Raw genomic sequence first — 19,111 nt, 5'->3', positions numbered from 1 at the left:
GGGAGGGTTGATTATCTTTGGATAAAACACACAAATCAATATTAACAAGGCACACAACTTGTTTATGTCTGTGTGCCGCACACCTTTTGGTAAACAGTGCAGGAGTCTGAAATAAAAAGGATTTCTGGTTACATTTAAAATGTCAAACACAATCTGACTCATCCATCCACACACCAAGCAGCTGTATTTGTCTGTTTTTGTTCAACACACTGAGCAATCAGCTGCAAAATGGAAGTGAACTCTTTAATATAGTAACTCGTTAAAAAAACAGAACACCTACTGGGATCATTTGAAGGGTTAGAGATATGACTGAATAATAATTTAATCAAATTAAAAATGTTGCAACAAATCTGAAAAAATTAACAAATGCTTTTTGCCAGTCTGTGAAGCTGGGGGTCAGACACCCACCTTTACCCACAGCCCAGCCTTCATTGCTAGGCTCAGCCTTAGAGATGGCGCCGAGTAGAGTCGCTGCTCATTTGGCTCAGAAGGAGCTGCTTGAGGTGGTTCCCTCTGGAGGTTTTTCAGATATTTGCCCAACCTGAAAGAAACTCTGGGTTAGATCTAGAACCGACTGGGAAGGTCATTTATCTCATCTGGCACTGGAACCCCTCGGAATCCTGCAGGAGGAACTGGAAAGTGTTGCTGAAGAAGGGCGTCAACAACATCCTGTTTACCCTGCTGCAAAAAGTGACCCAAGGTCAGATAAGAGGAAGATAATGGATGGATGCTTAGCCATCATACCATTAAGCAAATGAAAATAATGCAGTATGATTGTTTTACAAGTAGGCTACAGCAAAATCCTATATGTAAAAGTAAAAAATGATCAGTCTAATAATTGTTCTAATCAATTAGATCATTTGGCTTTTGTGCAATCTTCTTTGTTTCTCCCCCAATACTTGTTCTTAAGTTTTATCAATGAACACCAAACAGTTTAACACACACACACAAAACAAAGTTGTGTGTAGTCTTTTCATTCCCGGTAACAAAGGGTAACACTTGGCTCAGAAGCATTGATCCAACTGTGTAAAATACACTTTCTGGCAATTACAAGGAACTTCTCCAGAAGGCTTTAATGCGCTGTGGTTGGGGAGGGGAGGCTTAAGAGGAAAACGCCAGGATTTTAACATTTTATCTTTATTTTAAATATCTCATTATGTTCTTTGGAAATCATTGTCCAGAACTTGGAAATCAATTGATGCTTCCTCCCTATCAGAATGGCACTTAATGCACAGATGAGAGAGAGAGAGAGATTTGTCTTGTGCAAAACAACAGTGATATGTAGTCCATAACAAATCTTATACTGAGTCTCTCTCAGTCTATTAAATGTAGAGATAGGTTTGACCAGGGCTTCCTGCCAGTCATCCTTTATAAATGCTGTTTAAATCCATTTCACTTCATTTATGGGCAACATTTGGCAGCTTGTTTGCATCAGAGGACGTGAGTAGAGAGTGAAATGTGTAATGGTGTGTGGGATATTTTCAGCCCTTTGGACCGGAGCATCATTTAAACACCACAGCTTACCTGAGTGTTGTTGCTGACCATGTTTATCCCCCCAAAAAAGAATAGTAATATAATAAGTATAGTCATTTTTCTAACATATTTGATGAATCTTAGTCATCCTAAAGGTTTCACAAATGTTTTCTCCTCTTGTGTTTCTCAGTATATTTCTTTCTGTGTGGCGCTTCTGTGCTAAAACGCTTTTGTAATGTCTGAACTGAGCCACTGAGAGGCGATACAGAGAAAACAGAGTCCCGCTTCAGGCTGCGGGTCCAGCTCTTCTCTTCGCTCCTCATCCGCGAACAAGAGGAAGTGAACAGGAACAATAACAGCCGACACACCGGAGACCACAAAGAGGGCAGGCAGCAGTGTTATCTGTGACGGCAGCGATGGAGGAGTATAACTCTGGAGAGGAGGTACGGCTTTCTTTATGAGCGAAGTTCATCCAAAGGTCCGCAGCCAGCAGTAAACTTACAGCTAAATTACCTAGCTGCTAGCTTAGCCTGTTAGCTAGGTGTGGTCCTGTTATCAGATTTATTTAAGGCGATAACATTTGTTTTAATTTAACCCAGCCTCAAATACAATGAAGGGAAAATGTGATCATGCAGTTAATCATCTGATATTAATATTAATAACAAATAATACAGCTTTCTCTATCCTCCTGATGCAAACATCCTTCATTGTGGTGCACTGACATTGCTTTCCAGGTCACAGGGATAGGAGACGAGGAGGCACAAATTGGAGAAATGAGAAAAGCCTTCAGGGGTGTCCAACTCCAGGCCTCAAGGGCCGGTGTCCTGCAGGTGTTAGATTTGTCCTTGATCCAACACAGCTGATTTAAATGACTAAATTTCCTCCTCAACATGTCTCGAAATTCTTTAGTGGCTGGTAATGAATAAATCATTGATATCTAAAACCTGCAGGACACTGGTCTTTGAGGCCTGGAGTTGGACACTTCTGTGGTTTGGTCTCAAATCTCCATTATACAAAGCAATAAATCCTCTGCTATACAAACAGGAAACGCAGTAGGACAAGAACTTCCTGCTCTCATTAAAAATAAAATAAAATGGTTATTAGTTACTTGCAGAGGTGAGGGCAAGCTGACTCATTTAGTAATACTTAGTTTAACTGTGATTCAAAAATGTAATTCATGCAACTTTAATTTCAAAGCAGAATGTCGACCTTAATGAGAGTTCAGTGGTGCGTTTATGGGCACGTTATTTTAGAGAAAATACACACGCATATAAAATTACCGAAGCGTGCATTTAAAAACAAAACAAAACAAATGAAACATGGACTTGGATTTTTATGTGATTTATTTAGGATGATTTCCAGTTCAGATTATTTTTACTCAGATTAAAATGAAGTCTTTAACTTTCTTTTTAAACCAGCCGCCTATGACATCACCAGGTTTAATCAAAATGTACTTTTTGAAGTTTTCGCCAGTGAATTGTCAGAAAACAAATAAAACATCCAGGATACAAATGCACGTCTCTGTTCCTCTGTGTCATAGGAGTTCATTTGTGCAGTTGAAACTATGACGTATCCTATGATATTGGTGTCAAAGTTGCCTGTAAAACAGATTTTGGTTTGAAATTCTCACTTGTTTTTAATCTCGTGTACTGGGAAAAATATGATGAATTAAAAAGGGCCAAATTTCAGCCTGCCCTGTGTACTTCAAGGACCTGTAATGAGGACTATTTTTGTAGCATGAACATCAGATTTCGCATCACTTGATTAAATATACGAAAATGACCGCACACAAAATCTGTTGATGTTGAGGGATTCAGGTGGAGGCAGTGATTGAACATTCATGGAATAACCCGGATCCTCTTTGTGCTTCTTTTAAAACTGATCCTGCAGGTCGGCTTTAATCCCGATGAGATCAGTGTCTCGGTAAAAGAGGTATGTTCTCTAATCTTTGGAAACATTCATAATAAACAGTATTTTAAATGCAATCAGATGGATGGATGACTTCCTGTTTACTGATTTAATCTCAGTGCGTTGAAGGCGTCATCGGTGGAACAGATTATAACCAGAGTAAAGTCAACCAGTGGACGGCCAGTATAGTGGAGCATTCACTCACTCACCTGGTGAAACAAGGTCGGGCGTTCAAATACATAGGTGAGCAAGTCCCTGTGTTCGATAACGTGAGCTTCAAGGACATCAAGCTTATTTGTAGCGTTTGTGTGTGAAGGTAAGCGTGTGTTTGTTGTAAAGCCGCTCTCTGATCTGTCCCAGTGAACTGTACGATCATGCAGAAGAGCGGCGCTGGGCTCCACACAGCCAACTCCTGCTACTGGGACACAGCCACTGATGGTGAGACACTCAAAAAAACAAACATTATTTCAAAATAATTTAAATCCAATATTTTTAATTGGAAGTGGCACAAATGATAACACATTAGAGTGATGTGCCACTTTTTCTCCTCCACATCCAAGAGGAGAAAATAATCAGTTTTATCTAGTGATTTTTTTTTTTTTTACTGATTTAAAACAAACAAAAAATAACCACAACAGTCAAAATACAGAGGTACTCAATCACCCACAGCATAAAATAGAGGAATGATCTTATAATAAAAATATAAGTAGATGGCCGGACCAGCATAGACCTGCCTGCAAGCAGATGAAATCATAATGAAACCTAAACGTGTTCTTGTAATTATTAATCCCATGGAGGAAATTAAAACTCCAAAAATATTTTCAGCACATGGAACAACTTAACTGTTTGATCTACACTCTGGACTTCGTCACCAGTTACTGGACTTCTAATTTTTTCAGACTTTCATTAAAACTGAAACGTCCCTGTCGACAGGGAGTGCTCCTAAAGAAGTTTCTGGGACTGCTTCACCCACGACCAAGGTTCATGGAGAAGAGGATAAGTTAAAGGCTCAGTTTCCCACACATGGATTAAGCCTAATCTTAGAAAACTTTGATTATGATTGCCATTGAAAGAAGTTTTTAGTCAAGGACTAGGCTTAAATAGACTGGAGAGACTGATCTTTTATTCTTTTCTCTATGTAGCTTAGAAGTTGGTGAAGTTGTGCCAGAAACCTCCTTTCTGTTTTTTGTTTTCAAATGTTAGAATAAATCACATTTTCTTGCTATAATGCAGAATCTCCATTTAACCTAACATACACAGAAGCTGGAGAACCCACACAGGCTCAGAGAGCGCCCAGAGAGGGGGTGAATTCAAACCCAGGACCTCCTTGCTATAAGGCAACAGTGCTAACCACCACACCACTGTGCTGCCAACTTGGAGCAATAATTGTGGAAATAACAATAATAATAGTTAATATCCGTGTTTGCATTTTACATATGACACTGATGTTACATTTTGGATTAAACCGGGTTAATTAATTTATGAGAGGTGGGTTGTAACACCCCCCAACACTCAGACCAGATTTGCCTCCCTTATGTTGATGCATGGTGCCATGGTTGTTGGTCAGTTTTGTTTTTTTTTTTGATCTATTGAATAACTTGCCCACAAAACTGGTTTATAAATGGAATCATAAAAACATGTATTTCATGTATGATTTGGAGTAATTTCCTCTGCTTGTCTGTGGGTTTTCAGGGAGCTGTACTGTCAGGTGGGAGAACCGCACCATGTACTGTGTGGTCAGTGTGTTTGCTGTAGCTGTGGCGCTGTGACAGCCCTGCGCCCACCTCTCCATCTTCGAACACTGTCATGTCTCAAACTTTGCTTGAATGACACTGAAGATCCTCTGATTATATACCCTCTGATAGACGCTGACCTACAAGTATCTATTTCTCCCTGCAGGCAGGAACAACAGTTTTGGTTTGTGAGTTGGCAGCCTGTGAATACGTGCAGGTCTGACAGTGACAACATGTTGTTTGGTCTGGACTGGAGTCATGATCTGCAAACAGACCTGTTTGGAAAGTACTTTTCAAACATGCTCAGGTGTTTTCTTTGGCCCAGAAGTACCACATGTTGACTGTATTTTTTTTTCCTGTTGTGTAAAAACAGATGACTGCTCTTTGTGTGCAGCAGGAAGTTTACATTTGTGTTTTTGACTGAAATATCTGAACATTCATTGGATTGTTTCTTATTAAATTTAGCACTGATATTCATCCCTCAGGAAAAACTATTTTAATTTTTAATTTTAATTGATGACATTCCTTCAGTCTCAACTGTGCTTTGTGCTGCTAATTAGAAAATGTTAGCATGTTTGCAACTTTGTCTCCTTCACTATGTTCCCTTAATAGAAACTGAACTATGACTATAAGAAGCTTTGTATGTTAGAGAAGCTCTGTTTAAGTAATCACTACAGTATACTGTATTTCTACTAGTCTATATTAATATTTTAATAAGTTATTGAAATGTTTAGACAAAACAACAGTGTTTTTCCTGTGATGCATTTAATGGTCAGTCCCTGTAACCAGGATTTTTTTTCTTTTCTTTTTTAAGATCTTCTGTATTACTGTTGAGTTCAAGACTGTTTTTGTTGAATTTTGTCCAATAAAGTCCTTAAAGATGTTCCACTGTGTGTTTTCGTGAGCACTGATAAAGAAGCTGAAGGCCAACACCTTTGGATGAGAGGATGGATTTAACCAGTGTTGGAGTACAGCGTACTTGGTTTTTCACTCTAGTTTCTGGTCTCTTCATAGCACCACATTTGCTTAAACTTGCCTTCAACTCAGTGTAGCATATTTTTGTATACCACTTGGAGCATTGTGTATGCATTTCTGGCACTGCTCTGGAGTGATCCAGAGCGTACCTGGCTCAGAGAACTTTTCATATTAGTCATGTGGGGTTCCACAGGGCTCAATACTTGGGCCTCTGCTATTGGGAAGGATGACTGCTTTATTCAAATTTGAATTGAGTGTCTTGAGAAACTAAAAGCTTGCATGGCTCTAAATCTTAAGCCTAAGTCTTAAATTTTAAGAGGTGATTGTTTTTGTTTCTGATGTCACCGGTGGGACTTACCCTATGGCACAGTATGGATAGCCTACTGTCACAAACTTTTGTTTTAGGATGGACAGCGGCTTTAGACCGGGTGGTCAGATCAGTGCAGTGGTGAAATCCAGCTTCTTTCAGGTGAGACAGTTGGTGAAGATTTAAAAAAAAAAAAAAAAAAAACATTGTTGAAATCTAATTTTAAAACCATAATCCACATCTTTACCATGGGATTACTGTAATTCTTTGTATGTTGGTGTTAGCCAGTCCTCCCTGTCTCATCTTCAGCTGGTGCACAATGCTGCCACACACTTTTTAACTGAAACACAAGTTATTCTCAACATTTACGTCAAATTTATTTTTATTTCTGATTAAATATCCTGATTTTCTCTGTGTCCACCTCCAACCCACTGAAAAGAAGTCTTTTATAAAGGGTGTGCCAATGCACCTTTGCTAAAGTAGATAATTAAGTAAACAGTGGGTGCCTTTAATTTGCATTTAGAGCATCCCACTAGCCACACAGATCCCTCCCAGGTCACTTCAGTAAGTCAGGATAGAGCAAAATTCACTAGTCATCTGCAAACGAGGATTTGCTAAAACAGGCAGTTTCACTGATCAACCACTAGAGGTCAGCACAGATTCACATTGCGTGACAGATCAAAATAATGCAAGACAATATTCACATATAAATATAAATTTAATTTCTTTTTTTTTTAAAGTACGACTTCATATTTTCAGTGCCTCCTTTTGTGTCTCTATATGTTTGATGTGTATATTAATTTTTTTTGGCTTAAACAGTGCTTTTCTTATTTGTACAAACATAAGAAGCATTCATGTGATTCCCGAGGTCATCATCTCTCTGCAGACACGTTGCAAAAAGTAGTTAGTGCAAAAACAACCACAATCACATTCTCTCTCTATCTCTTGCTTTCTTAGTACATTAAAGGTTGAAATAAGAATAAATACTTTTAACAGTTCAAAACACAGACTCTTTTTCAGTTAGATACAGTAAATGTTTCGCGTGCACTCAGTGTAAATTTTCCAACTAAAGAGACAGACAGACAGAAACACAGTTGACAGACATAATAGGCGAAAATAAGAAAAGGAAAATGCAAATACATCCAAACAAAGCACATCACTACAGCTGCTGCTGCTCAAAAAATGAACCAAACCACCAAAGTCCTTTCTTTTTTTGTGTAAACGTGCAAAAGCCATTGGGAATGTCCGTGCTTTACAGTAACAGTATGTCTGGCGATGGAACAGGCTCTTTTACAACGTGTGGCGATTAATATCTCATCATCAAACACGAGCACATCACGAAAGCAGCGCGTATTAATCTTAAAGCTCTTATTAAGGAGTACAAAAGCATAATTGTGGCCAAAAAAACTAGCACGGGGCCGGCTCTCCCCCTCCTCTGCAGAGTAACCAGTTACACCTCGTCTGAGGCTCCACACATGCACGCCTCCATGCCAAAGAGACACTAAATACAATCACTTCAAATGCATTGGCTCCTTGTGATCAGTAAATGCAGCATATACGTGGACACGGTCTCCGAACCTAAAGAAGAGAGTGAGGTGATGGTGCCTGTGGGTTTTTTCTTGGTTTTAAAGGCTGCAGGATGAATTGTTGGCATGTAGTCTGATAAGACAGGCTGCGCGTTTACAGCAAGGATAGCTCTCACGTTAAGGACACATTTGCTTCATGTAGAATTGCAATGGATGTATGAGGGATCCATGTGGCACTTAAAAAGATTAAAGAAGGTTAGATAATGTCCTCTTAATGGCACGTAAGAATAATTCTGATGCGTTAAACGGTGCAGGGTACACCGTGTCTAATGTCGCCATTTATTCCACCTCCTATGTTGCTGTCCATTTCGTTCGGCGTGTCGAAGGTGGTGTCATTGAGCATGTCATACGTCGTGTCGTTAGGCATGTCGTCTGTGCTGTCGCTGGCTGTGTCGTGGGGCCGCTGTGTGGCTGGCTCTTTTGGCGCAGATGGGGTCGGGGCCTCCTTCATCATGGGCCGGTTCTGTGGAGAGCCAGAGCTGCACATCAGGCAGAGAAGTGAGGAGCAATCCCAAAGGCCCTGGGTCATGCTGGAGGAGAAGAGCCTCCGACATGGGTGGCAGAATTGGTAGAAGACCAGCATGAAAAAGATGGCGATGGCGTAGGCTACCAGCAGCTGCAGCACCAGCAGCGGGGCACAGATGAACTTGTAGATGTCTGTTTTATAGATGTACCAGAGCAAGAGCAGCGAGGCATTTTCCACAAAACGCAACATGTAGTACACGGCCATGCGATACCAGTTCTGGGACTTGTTGATGAGGTCTGGGTCACTGAGTTTCACCTGCACGGCAGACCAGCAGAACATGTTGATGCCAGCGTAGAGGAACGTGAGCATGCAAAGCACGATGGTGGTTCCCACTCTGGTCAGAGTTTTTTCTATATTCTCAGGGAAAGGGGAGTGGCTCTGCCAGAACAGGATCCAGGGGTAGAGGAAGAAAACGAGGAAGTTCAGCAGAACCACGGGCAGGATCCAAAGCTGGAGCACCGAACTGAACAGGACCAAAACCACAACGCGAGTGGCGATCTCAAAGCTTCGCCACAGGAATATGCAAACATAAGCCATAGGCCGGACGTCCACTTCATAGTCATCATATTTGATCTTGATGGCCAATATGTTGCAGCGCAGGGCTCCATACACAATGGACAGGAGGGAGATCACCATCAGTGTGCCTGACATGCAGATAGAGACAGAGTCATTTTTTTAAAAAAGTTGGAAAAAATAAAACAAACAAATCTGCCTATAAATCAGTGAAAGCACGTCTCCAGTTTAGGATACTTTGCAGCTCATTCCATGTAAACACTGCTTCGTTCCTGAAAAACTCTTCTACCAAGGTGAGTGTGTACATGAAGTACTGCGTTGCCAGATTTCTGAGAGAAAAAATATGATAATAGAGCTTTAAACTCACCATCTACTTTGTAAGGTACATCTGCTTAACTGGTAATTAAGATAAATATCTCAATCAATCAATCAATCAATCAAAGCTTTATTCGTCACATGCAGGTTGCCCGACCTTACACATATAGCACAAACATTACATGCAAACATACAGGTCGGAGATTGGTAGAATCAGAGAAAAAACATTGAAATGTACACTACAATGGGGAAAGTACAAGAGGAAAAAAAGAGACCCCAACTCATGCTATGCTTCCATGGTAGGACAGCATGAGAACAGGAAACAAAAAAACTCCTCTGCACAAAAAAGCACATAAATGTCCACAGCACAACATTGTGAAGACATGACAAGCCACAGGGGTGGGTGGGGGGTGAGGAGTAATCCGAAGCGAACACAGCAGCCGCCCTGCACAGCGCTACCATTCCAGCGCGGCACACAGACCCGCCGTGTTCCCTCGCAGGAAACAAGCATCGAAGGCGTTGGAAAGGGAGGGGGGATGAGTGAGTGCCTATCAGTGTAAGTCTAAGTGTATGTGTGCGCGTGTCCATAGTTCAGCTGTCGCATGCAGCAACTCAATTTAGGCATTCGTACACGATCAAAGCAACCTGCTGAAGTTAAACTAAGCATCAGAATGGAGAAGAAGGATGTTTGCGTTCGTTTTTCAGAAACCGCTAATCTACTGGGATTTTCTAACAACTGTCTCCAGGGTTTACAGAGAATGAAAATAAGAAAATATCCACTGATGACTATGAAAGCTGTCACACAGTGTTATCACTGCAGTGACGTTGGAGCACTGACAGAACGTCTCACTCAAAGACAGATATGACAGGCCACTGCAGACTCATTTCACAGCTGGAAGAAAACAGACGTCCTGTGCATATAAAAGAAGCTTGGTATGAGTTTAAATTTCTGCTGTCAAAATTACTATGTTTTCTGTAATATTCGAGAACAGTAATAAGGCTGACATTTTTAGTTTATTACAGGATAGACTGAATCACAGGGAGAAGTGGATGAACCTTCACAGACATGATACCATTAACTTGGCATTTTCTGCACGTGAAACTAATCTGTGATTAGAGATTGCTAATTGAAACAAATCAAAAGCAGACTGAAGGTGTAGTTAAAGCTTTCTCCCCTAGGTACACAGTATTAAAGTAACAAGGCACAAAGCAGAGATAGGCCTCTAAATACATACAGGCCTAAAGTTTTAGGTTATTTCTCTATTTATAAACCCAAAAAGGTTAAAAGAAGAACAACATATCACAGTTTAATTACATGCAACATAATTTTATACAAACTAGTTTTCTTTCATAAAATATTTTACACATGCTGAGCCATTAACATCCCATTTAACACTTGTTACGGCCCTGGGCCTTGGAGAGAGTGAGACTACCCTTTTGTGCTTATGCAGATCACAGTGTGCCAGACCTCGCGGACGATTGGCTGCCTGGAGATCCCATGACCACTCCATGACCAATTGACTGGCTGATTGTCTGCACCGGGGAGTATAAAAGGCTGAAGATCCTTCACACTATGGTGAACTGCTGCTCTGAGGTGAACATGCAGTGGCCTCCTCGTCTGCTTTGCATGTGAAGCTTGTTTGTTAAACCTGTTTGCTGTGTTGCTCTTTGTTTAAACCTGGTATACAGCTGAACTTAGTTTCATTAGAGTTTTGTGATGCTGGCTTGCCTTAGTTAACCCTAAGCTTTTACTCTTGCCTGTTCTTTTCTGTTCTAAAACCCCTTATTTACTCAGATTTTGTGAGAGGGCTGGTGTATGTTTCTCCCCTCCTGTCGCCTAGCAGAGGGGGTCGTAACAACACTTCAGTTACTTTAGTTGGTTTATATACAAATTATGAGTGAAGTTAGACGGTTGTTTCTTCATGTGTTCACAGATCGATTTCAGAAAGATTTTAAAAAACAAAACAAAAAGCTGTTTGTGCTTTCCATGTAAGTGAACAATTTACACTCGCAAGAAAATAAAGATGGGATCTTAAATTGGCGGTATGAGTATAAATGACTATAGCAATATGGGACCATTATTTTAGGACAGATTTAAAATATGTAATTTAAGATTTTCATGTTCGGGCTATGACACAAAATAAGACTGAGATATTTATAAAATCTTTTATTTTGACCCAATTCAAAGACCAGATGTCCTAGTTTGACTGTTTGAACCCTTTACTCGATTTCTCCCAGGAATACTCAGGAATAGACCTGCTCACCCCCCCACTCCACATACACAGAAACACACACAGCCTGGCTCCCTGTTGGCAAACAGAATCACCATTTTCCATCTTTAGTATCAGAGAGGCGGTTACATAACACCACTTTGACTCATGAAAACATCCATTCTCTCATTTCCAATATCGCACTTAGCTGATCAGCCCACATTGTAGAGGACCTGTGACGGACTCTTAGCAGAGCCGGATGGGTGGATGATCCATAAAACTGTCCGGTCCCACACAAACACACGCTTACGTCATACGTGCTCCCCTCACCTCTTCCGATGGACACCCCTTGTTGCAGGACGCAGATGTAGAGCTGCAGCGTGAGCTGGGGGGCTGATCCCAGGAAGGCCTGAATGACAGAGGTGCGGGCAAAGGCCGCTCGGTGCGTAAACAGTTTCCCCTCTGCCTGCCCAACCTGCCGCTCCACCTCCTCTGCCTGACCCCTGCGGGGCATCTGCTTCTTTCTCGTGATGCTGACATAAGGCTCCTCCACGCGGCCCACGCTGCCGTAGATGCAGAAGGCCTCCAGACACCTGAAACAGGAGAGGAGATGAGCGTGTGCATCGGATTTCATCCACCTGATGAAAGTTGGATATATTGTACTGTCTCATTAACAACCCTCTAATCTAATAATTCAGCACAGTGTTGTAAAGGTAGTTCTCTTTATTTAATTTAGAAACACTGACCAGCATAAGGCAAATGAACTGTGCTTATCTTTTAATGGCCATAACAGCTCTTTAAGGAAAGGACTCATTTTCCTTCTAAGGTCGATTTAGTCCATTTCTCTGCTTGCTGATTATGTAGTCTTGTGAGTTTATGTGAGGTTGTACTTTACAGGAAAAATGCTATTATTCAGAGCTTAAATTTGATGTAACATAAAGTTTATTACTGTTTATAATAAGTATAGCTGAAGAATACATATAGCTTATTCTGCATATTAATTCAATGCTTGTTGCTCAGAATTATGAGCAGCTACAGAAGCCCAAAGAGCCAGGGGTAATTTTCATATGATCCTCATTTGGCTATCCATTATCTGTGTCAAATGAGGCCTCAATGACAGGACAGAGTCATGTATTGGCAAGTGCGACTCTAAAAACACTGAGGTGCATAGAGCGGGCAAAGCGCCAAAGGTTGAGGCAGCGTTGTCCTTGTCAAGCAGTGCTGATGCACAGCCGGTAAACAGCAAGTCGCAAGGATTTAGCCACAGGAGTGCTCAGGGACACACCGTTTATCAGCATGACTTACACTGAACAGACGTGCTTAGTGAACGCCTCACTGAGTTAGTAAAAATAAACGACGTCATTCAAGGGTGAATATCAGTCTCGCGCTCTGTCTCTGCAGAGCAAAGCATGTTGTCGGGAATACCTGAACACCTGCAATCCCATGTAACTATTCGACTATTGGTGATGCAAAATCCTGCAGATGTTTTCATTAAACAACAGAATTGTGAAAAAAATGTGATCACAGCGCCAGATGGCTCGATTTCACTATTTTTAAAACTGCAACTCTCCTGGGATTTTCACCGCAGATGTCTCTAGAGTTTACTCAGAGACATCTGAGTAAAAAACAACCAAAAAACCCATCGTGTCAGCAGCAGTGCTGCAGACGGTGATGCCAAAACGGTCGGGCTGGATGGAGATAAGAAAAAGGTTACGGTGACTTAGATAACCACTCTTAACTGCTGAGCAGAACAGCATCTTGCAGTGAAAAATGAGTCCGATCCTGAGACTGAAGCTGAAGATGTCAGCTGAATACAAAAAAGCTGTGGCTTTTCTGTTGGGGGAGGGGTGGTGTTGTCTTGTCATCTTGGCACACTTTGGGCTCATTAATATAAATTAGCAATTGTTTCAATGCCACAGCCTATTTTAGTGTTATTACTGGACATGTGCAGCCCTTTAGAGTTCAGCATGTTTTTATGGCTGCTCCCAGCCTGTCACAGAGCAAAAGCAACCTGGATTCATTATGAACATCATGATGAGTTTAGTAAAATGTCTGTCAAGCTACCAGATCTGAATCCTGTAGAACAGCTTAAAGACGTCGTAGAACAGGATCCTTTAGCTGACAAAACTCATGAACTTATGTAACAGGATCATGTAAACAGCTGTTTACAACACTCCAGGTCATATGATGAACTGCTGGCAGAATGATAGTCATATGCTTCAGTCACTCGTGTGTATTTGAAATCAGCATTTGCTCTCTTTTGCTCGTCTTTGGTCTCCACCAGCTCGCGAGGAAAACATCTGCTTTGGATTCATATTACAAGTGACCCAGTTCACTTGGTTATTTCACGTTTCTTGCTACGAAATATAGCAGTTATAACCACTATTTTTATATCCCCGATGACAGGTTGGGACACGTCACTTTATAAAGACTTCTGATGCACATCCAGTCATTTTGCTCTACAAGCAGGCCTGAAATACCACAGAAACTGCTCACTTCACAAAAGAAAAAAACAAGATTTCTCCAAATAAGCTTTCAAGAGTTAAAAGGTCATTTCACTCCCAGATCAGCTCTGCGTATTTGTCCCTTTAGCCTATGAGGCCTCTGTTCCCATTCATCTAGCAACATTTAGATTTTTGACCTGTAACATTACTGCAGAGTCACGAGTATTTAAAAAAAATGTTATTGGAGGTTTAAATACATCTTAAGGATAATTTGTTTAATAATTTTGCATACGCCCATTTAAAAATCCCACATCTATGCAATTTTTTGAAGCTTTTGCACTTGTTTAAGTTGTACATGAGCTTTAAATTATTTCGAGTTGCAGAAAAGGCGGAAGTAGACTTCTGTTATTTTGACAAACTACTCTTCAGCAACACTTTAGTGTTAAATAGATTAAAGAGCACTTCTCTTTAGGGCGACAACAGAAGAAATGATTACACCCAACGCAGACTTGTGAGAGATTTGAATACTTTCTCTGATGGTGACACACATCAAAATATCAGAGGTGTTGTTTTGGGAAGTCAAGAGGAGGAAGTGCTGCTGTGCTGTCTGCAGCAGAGAAAGAGAGAGACATTCCCCGGTCTGCTGTCAGAGATAAGGAGCCAGCAGTGACATGTGCTATTCTTAGATCTGGTCTTCACCGAGGAAGGATGTAGAGGTCTGAACAGTAATCATTTGAATGCAGTCGGGAGGGTAGGGAGGCTGTGCTGCTCAGTACGACTCTATTCACGAGCTGAATCATGAGGAGGCATAATTACCGTATGTGTGGCTGCAAATACTGGTTGTTTAGATTGTCAGGATTGCCTGTCACAGTTGTTATTAATATGGTCTATTAATTTTGGAAAATAGCAAAAGCTTGAATTGAATGAGGAAGATTAGAAAAACACCCATGAGTTTAATCAACTGCTCAAATAACCGATCTTAAAAAATAATTACTTGTTAAATCAGCTTGTTTTGTCCAACATGATACATGTTCACAGTTGAGAAACCAGTTGTGCATTTTAGCTCAGAAAGGACTTAAAGAGTGAGTGATAAAAACAGATGTGGTAGTATGAGCATGTGGAGTTGCACTTCCATAGTCGTCATCATCATTCATGGCATGAGTCTGACCTTTAGGTCAAATGAAAGATAGGATTTCCCTCTGAAGCCTTTCTAGGTTTAAGTTACAAAAACAAAAGTCTATTTCGATTTTAATAATGGAAACACCTTTAATGCTTAGTCTTTACCACTGCAGATCAGTCGCTGGGTTCTATTGTTTACTTCCCTTTGGGCAACTACTAAAATGATTTGCGTTTGTGATGAAACTGCTGATCAGTTCCCAAATGACTAATCCAAAATTTCTGGTTTATCGAACATAGGAAAAAGAGGAGAAATGTACCAACCCATAACATAACCAACTTTGAACTAAGACAAGAGCAAGTCTTCCCATTTCATCACTGAATCACACACATAGTCTGTAAATCACTCTTCTGTCCATCTGGAAATGAATTAATCAACCAACTGCAAACCATGAGTGGGTTTTAATGAGTTTACCAGAGTCAGATTTCCTGCTGTTTGTATGTTTGATAGCAGTTTCATCTCTGTGTGTACAGCAGGGATGCTTTCTATGTACAGGATTGGGCTCAGGCTTATACAAAGAGGAAGACCGGGCCTATTATGATTTAAAGGTTTCTCCGTGAGTGTGGAGCGACTCCAGTTAGGCTTCATAACGATGATTTAATGTCCTTTCAGTCAGAACAGTCATAAATCAGCTTTGCCCGAACGATCATGGCTGAAGGTGATCAAACTGGTAGAAGACCTTATTGTACTGTAAGTGCTTTGGCTCAGCAGCCTGCCAGCTGTGTATATATGTAACATATATCGATCAACAGTGGCAACATTGATCAGCCTTTTGCTTCCGAGCTGAACAACACGGACATACAGCACATCATGCGCCAGTATGTATGGAGCCAACCAGACAAAAGGCGAGAGAAAATGAAAACAACAGCATGTGCGCAATGCATTCATCGCACCATCTGTAAGCAGCTTATGCGCTGGCAGGCCTGGCATGTTTTTAAGAGGAAAAAAAACATCCGTGGGCACGACACCTGTGGGAGGTAAGAGACATGCCCTCGGCAGAACACAGTGGACACTGTGGATACAATGGGATCCAAGCTCCTGTTTGACAAACGGAGGTAAACATGTCAGCACTGACCTGACGATGGGACCGAGCTGCAAGATGTGCAACAGCAGAATGAGCGGTCTGTCTCTGCTCAGGTCCCGGTGGATGAAGGTGAGGGTGAGCTGCACGAGCACGGACGGTACGAGCGTGAAGAGGAGCGTGAGCCCCTGCCAGATCTGGTCTCCGGCGGAGCGGTACGTGGAGCTGAGGTACAGCGCTGCCGTGGTCTCGGCCGTGAACAGAGACACCGACACAAAGATGGAACTGGGGAATCGCATCCTCACTCACTCCGCCATTTGGGGAATGCGGCGCGCTGCTTCGCTCAGAGTCTGCACGTCCATAACGAAACCACCGAGTCGTCGGTTGGAGTGTTGGAGGAACGCCGCCGCAGGAGCAGCAGCTTGTCTGCGATATGTGAGGCAGGCGGGACAGGTTCACAGCCAAGTGTTGTCCCGGGGAGAGACTGCTGGGGGCGCAAGAAGCGCTGCGCTCTCCAGTGCGCACTGAAGCGCCAGTCAACGAGACGATAACGCCCCGAAGACTGATGTTACAATGGTGGTGCAAACATCTGCAGGGCCATGAGGCTAAGAGTTTCAATTACAATTCACTAACCAGCTTACTCATTTTTTGGACAATTTCACAGGCCTACTAATCTATCCATCATGGAGCCAGAAAGCCCAAATACTAATGTCACGTAAAATTAAACATAAAACAAACAAATAAACAACAACCATGAGCTATGACTAGTCTGTAAGGAAGGAAAAGCTTACAATTCAAACGTGACACAGGAAACTGTCTCTACGTAACACAGTCGCAAAGCTGCTTTGACGCCCCCAAATCATAACAAATGTTCCTCTGCTGCAGTGAAGTTGTGACAGAGGCTAAAAACATTTGAAACTGTACGAGCACACACACTACTGTAACTGTATATGAGAAAAATAAGGAACACATAAGTCAGCTTTAAATAAACCTGACACTGTACACATTCTCGGTGTCTCCTGTCACCAGCAAGCTGGTCCAAATTTTTTGAAAGGGTTTCATTCAGACAGCGCTGACCTAAAGAACCTGCTGATTAGTCGTGGAAACGACACAAGTGGGACACCACCTCCGCGCAGGAAACACACTAACTCAGGCTGGAAAATCCCCAGACACTTCCACGGACCATGACAGTTTCAGTGAATCAATGTTCTGATGGCTGCTTACAGCAGTATAGCGCACCATGTTGCACAGTTTAAATTATCTCACACTAGTTTCTTGAACGGGACAGTTCACTGCACTCAAATGGCCTCCACAGTCCTTTGGCATGTGTTGCAATGTGAGAATCACATTATGGATGTGCAGCTGACAAATCTGCAGAAAGTGTGCGATATTATCATGTCAATATGGACCATAATCTCCGAGGACTGTTTTCAACATCTTGTTGGATCTGAAGTCAAAATAGGGTCCAATATTAGCAAGGTGTACCTAATAAAGTGGCCAGAGAGTGTACATGTATGTGGGATATGACCAAGATGAGACCTATGTTGTTTTTGGCACTTACAGCTCAGTTAAAGTCCTGGCAGGAACAGGTGTGACTTGACATCTGGCCCATGTAAGGTGAAAATGTTCTTGCACTGAGGCAGCTGAGCTCACCCACGTAACAGCTGTGGCCCACTACATGTGTGGGCCGCAGCTGGACCAAATACTCACCTCTAAATAGCCTGTAGTGCTGGAGTTTAATACTGATGAGAAAGGTTCAGACATTTTATTGAGACTCTGTTCTAGACGACATTAAGAGCCTCTAACCCACGTTAAGTATTAATATCTTCACATTGTCTTCAACACTCCTATAATGGATTAAAATAAAGGTAAAATATAAAATAAAAGATGTAATAGTGTAGTTTTTATCTGCTCAGAATACGCAGCTTCCATTAAATTACAAATGTTTATAGGCTGCAACAAAGCGAAGCGTCCTTCTCCTCTTACGCTCTAAAAGCCAACTGTTCAGTGCCTCTACCAATATCAGGGACTAAGCAGCCATTAACATACAGGCACAAGTGTAATGATTTCCAAAATGTGGGTTTTATTTTACCCCACAAACAACAAAAATAATGTCAGATATGCACAATCACATAAATAAGCCATTTTAAGAAATAAATGGGCACTGAGAGGTTCAGCTAAATACAACGGCACCAAAAAATAATGGCTAACAAAATTAAATCAGCTGAATGTATATATTAACTGAGTAAACAATTTTAAATGCAAAAGGAGAAACAACAGGAACAAAAACTAAATTTAATTTTGTAAAAAAAAACACAAAAAAACCTGTTACCCCCCCATGTGGTCATAGAAGATGGTTAAGTCTATTTGTTTCACCTTTGAACTTAAACTAGCTCCATCTTCAACCTCCACTTTTGCTCTAACCTTAAAGACTGCAGCAGGAGCCAGGTTGATAAAAGAACCCCCCAAAACTGAAATATAATTAGTGCAACCTATACATACTTGCATATACCTATAAAATACTGTTAAAATGTTGTAAAACAAGTATGTACAGCATCATTTATTTATCTATATGAACCTCACTGACGGCTGTTGTGCGGTTGTGGACCAGCACATCCAAGCTCGATGGTTCCAGCTCTGAAAAGCATAAAAATACATTTGAAAAAGTGTAATATTTTTCTATTGCGAGTACTGATCCACTCACAAGGGGATTTTTTTTCTCTGTCACATTGTTCATAAAGCGGCATTGAAAAGCTGATAAAATATTACAGCAATTAAAAGTCATCAGTTTTTATGCAGTCTCCAATAACAGATCCTCATCAATCACCAGTGGACGCTTCGGTTCTGTGTTTTCATGTATTGAGTGTGTTTTCCTGCAAGGCCTCTCCCTTGAATAAAACACCAGTCATCTCTATTATTTTGT

At 41.3% G+C, this 19,111-nt stretch overlaps 2 protein-coding genes across 2 annotated transcripts; one reads left to right on the top strand and one right to left on the bottom strand.

Annotated features, from left to right (window-relative positions):
• Window positions 1–1,788: 1,788 nt before the first annotated feature.
• On the top strand, window positions 1,789–5,540 carry dynlt3 (dynein light chain Tctex-type 3). The gene is made up of 5 exons (XM_080903280.1): window positions 1,789–1,916; window positions 3,364–3,405; window positions 3,501–3,624; window positions 3,742–3,819; window positions 5,074–5,540. The coding sequence occupies exons 1-5, from the start codon at window positions 1,890–1,892 to the stop codon at window positions 5,148–5,150; spliced, it is 348 nt and encodes a 115-aa protein (XP_080759406.1). The 5' UTR covers window positions 1,789–1,889; the 3' UTR covers window positions 5,151–5,540.
• A 1,247-nt stretch (window positions 5,541–6,787) lies between these two features.
• On the bottom strand, window positions 6,788–16,707 carry xk (X-linked Kx blood group (McLeod syndrome)). Its single transcript, XM_080903061.1, has 3 exons — window positions 16,243–16,707; window positions 11,877–12,139; window positions 6,788–9,152 (listed from the first exon to the last, which is right to left on the bottom strand). Exons 1-3 carry the CDS (start codon window positions 16,485–16,487, stop codon window positions 8,224–8,226), a joined length of 1,437 nt encoding a protein of 478 aa, XP_080759187.1. The 5' UTR covers window positions 16,488–16,707; the 3' UTR covers window positions 6,788–8,223.
• Window positions 16,708–19,111: the final 2,404 nt, after the last annotated feature.

Source organism: Rhamphochromis sp. 'chilingali' (genome assembly GCF_963969265.1).
Source record: "Rhamphochromis sp. 'chilingali' genome assembly, chromosome: 14".
NCBI lineage: Eukaryota > Metazoa > Chordata > Actinopteri > Cichliformes > Cichlidae > Rhamphochromis > Rhamphochromis sp. 'chilingali'.
This window is presented reverse-complemented; position numbering and strand designations above follow the sequence as displayed.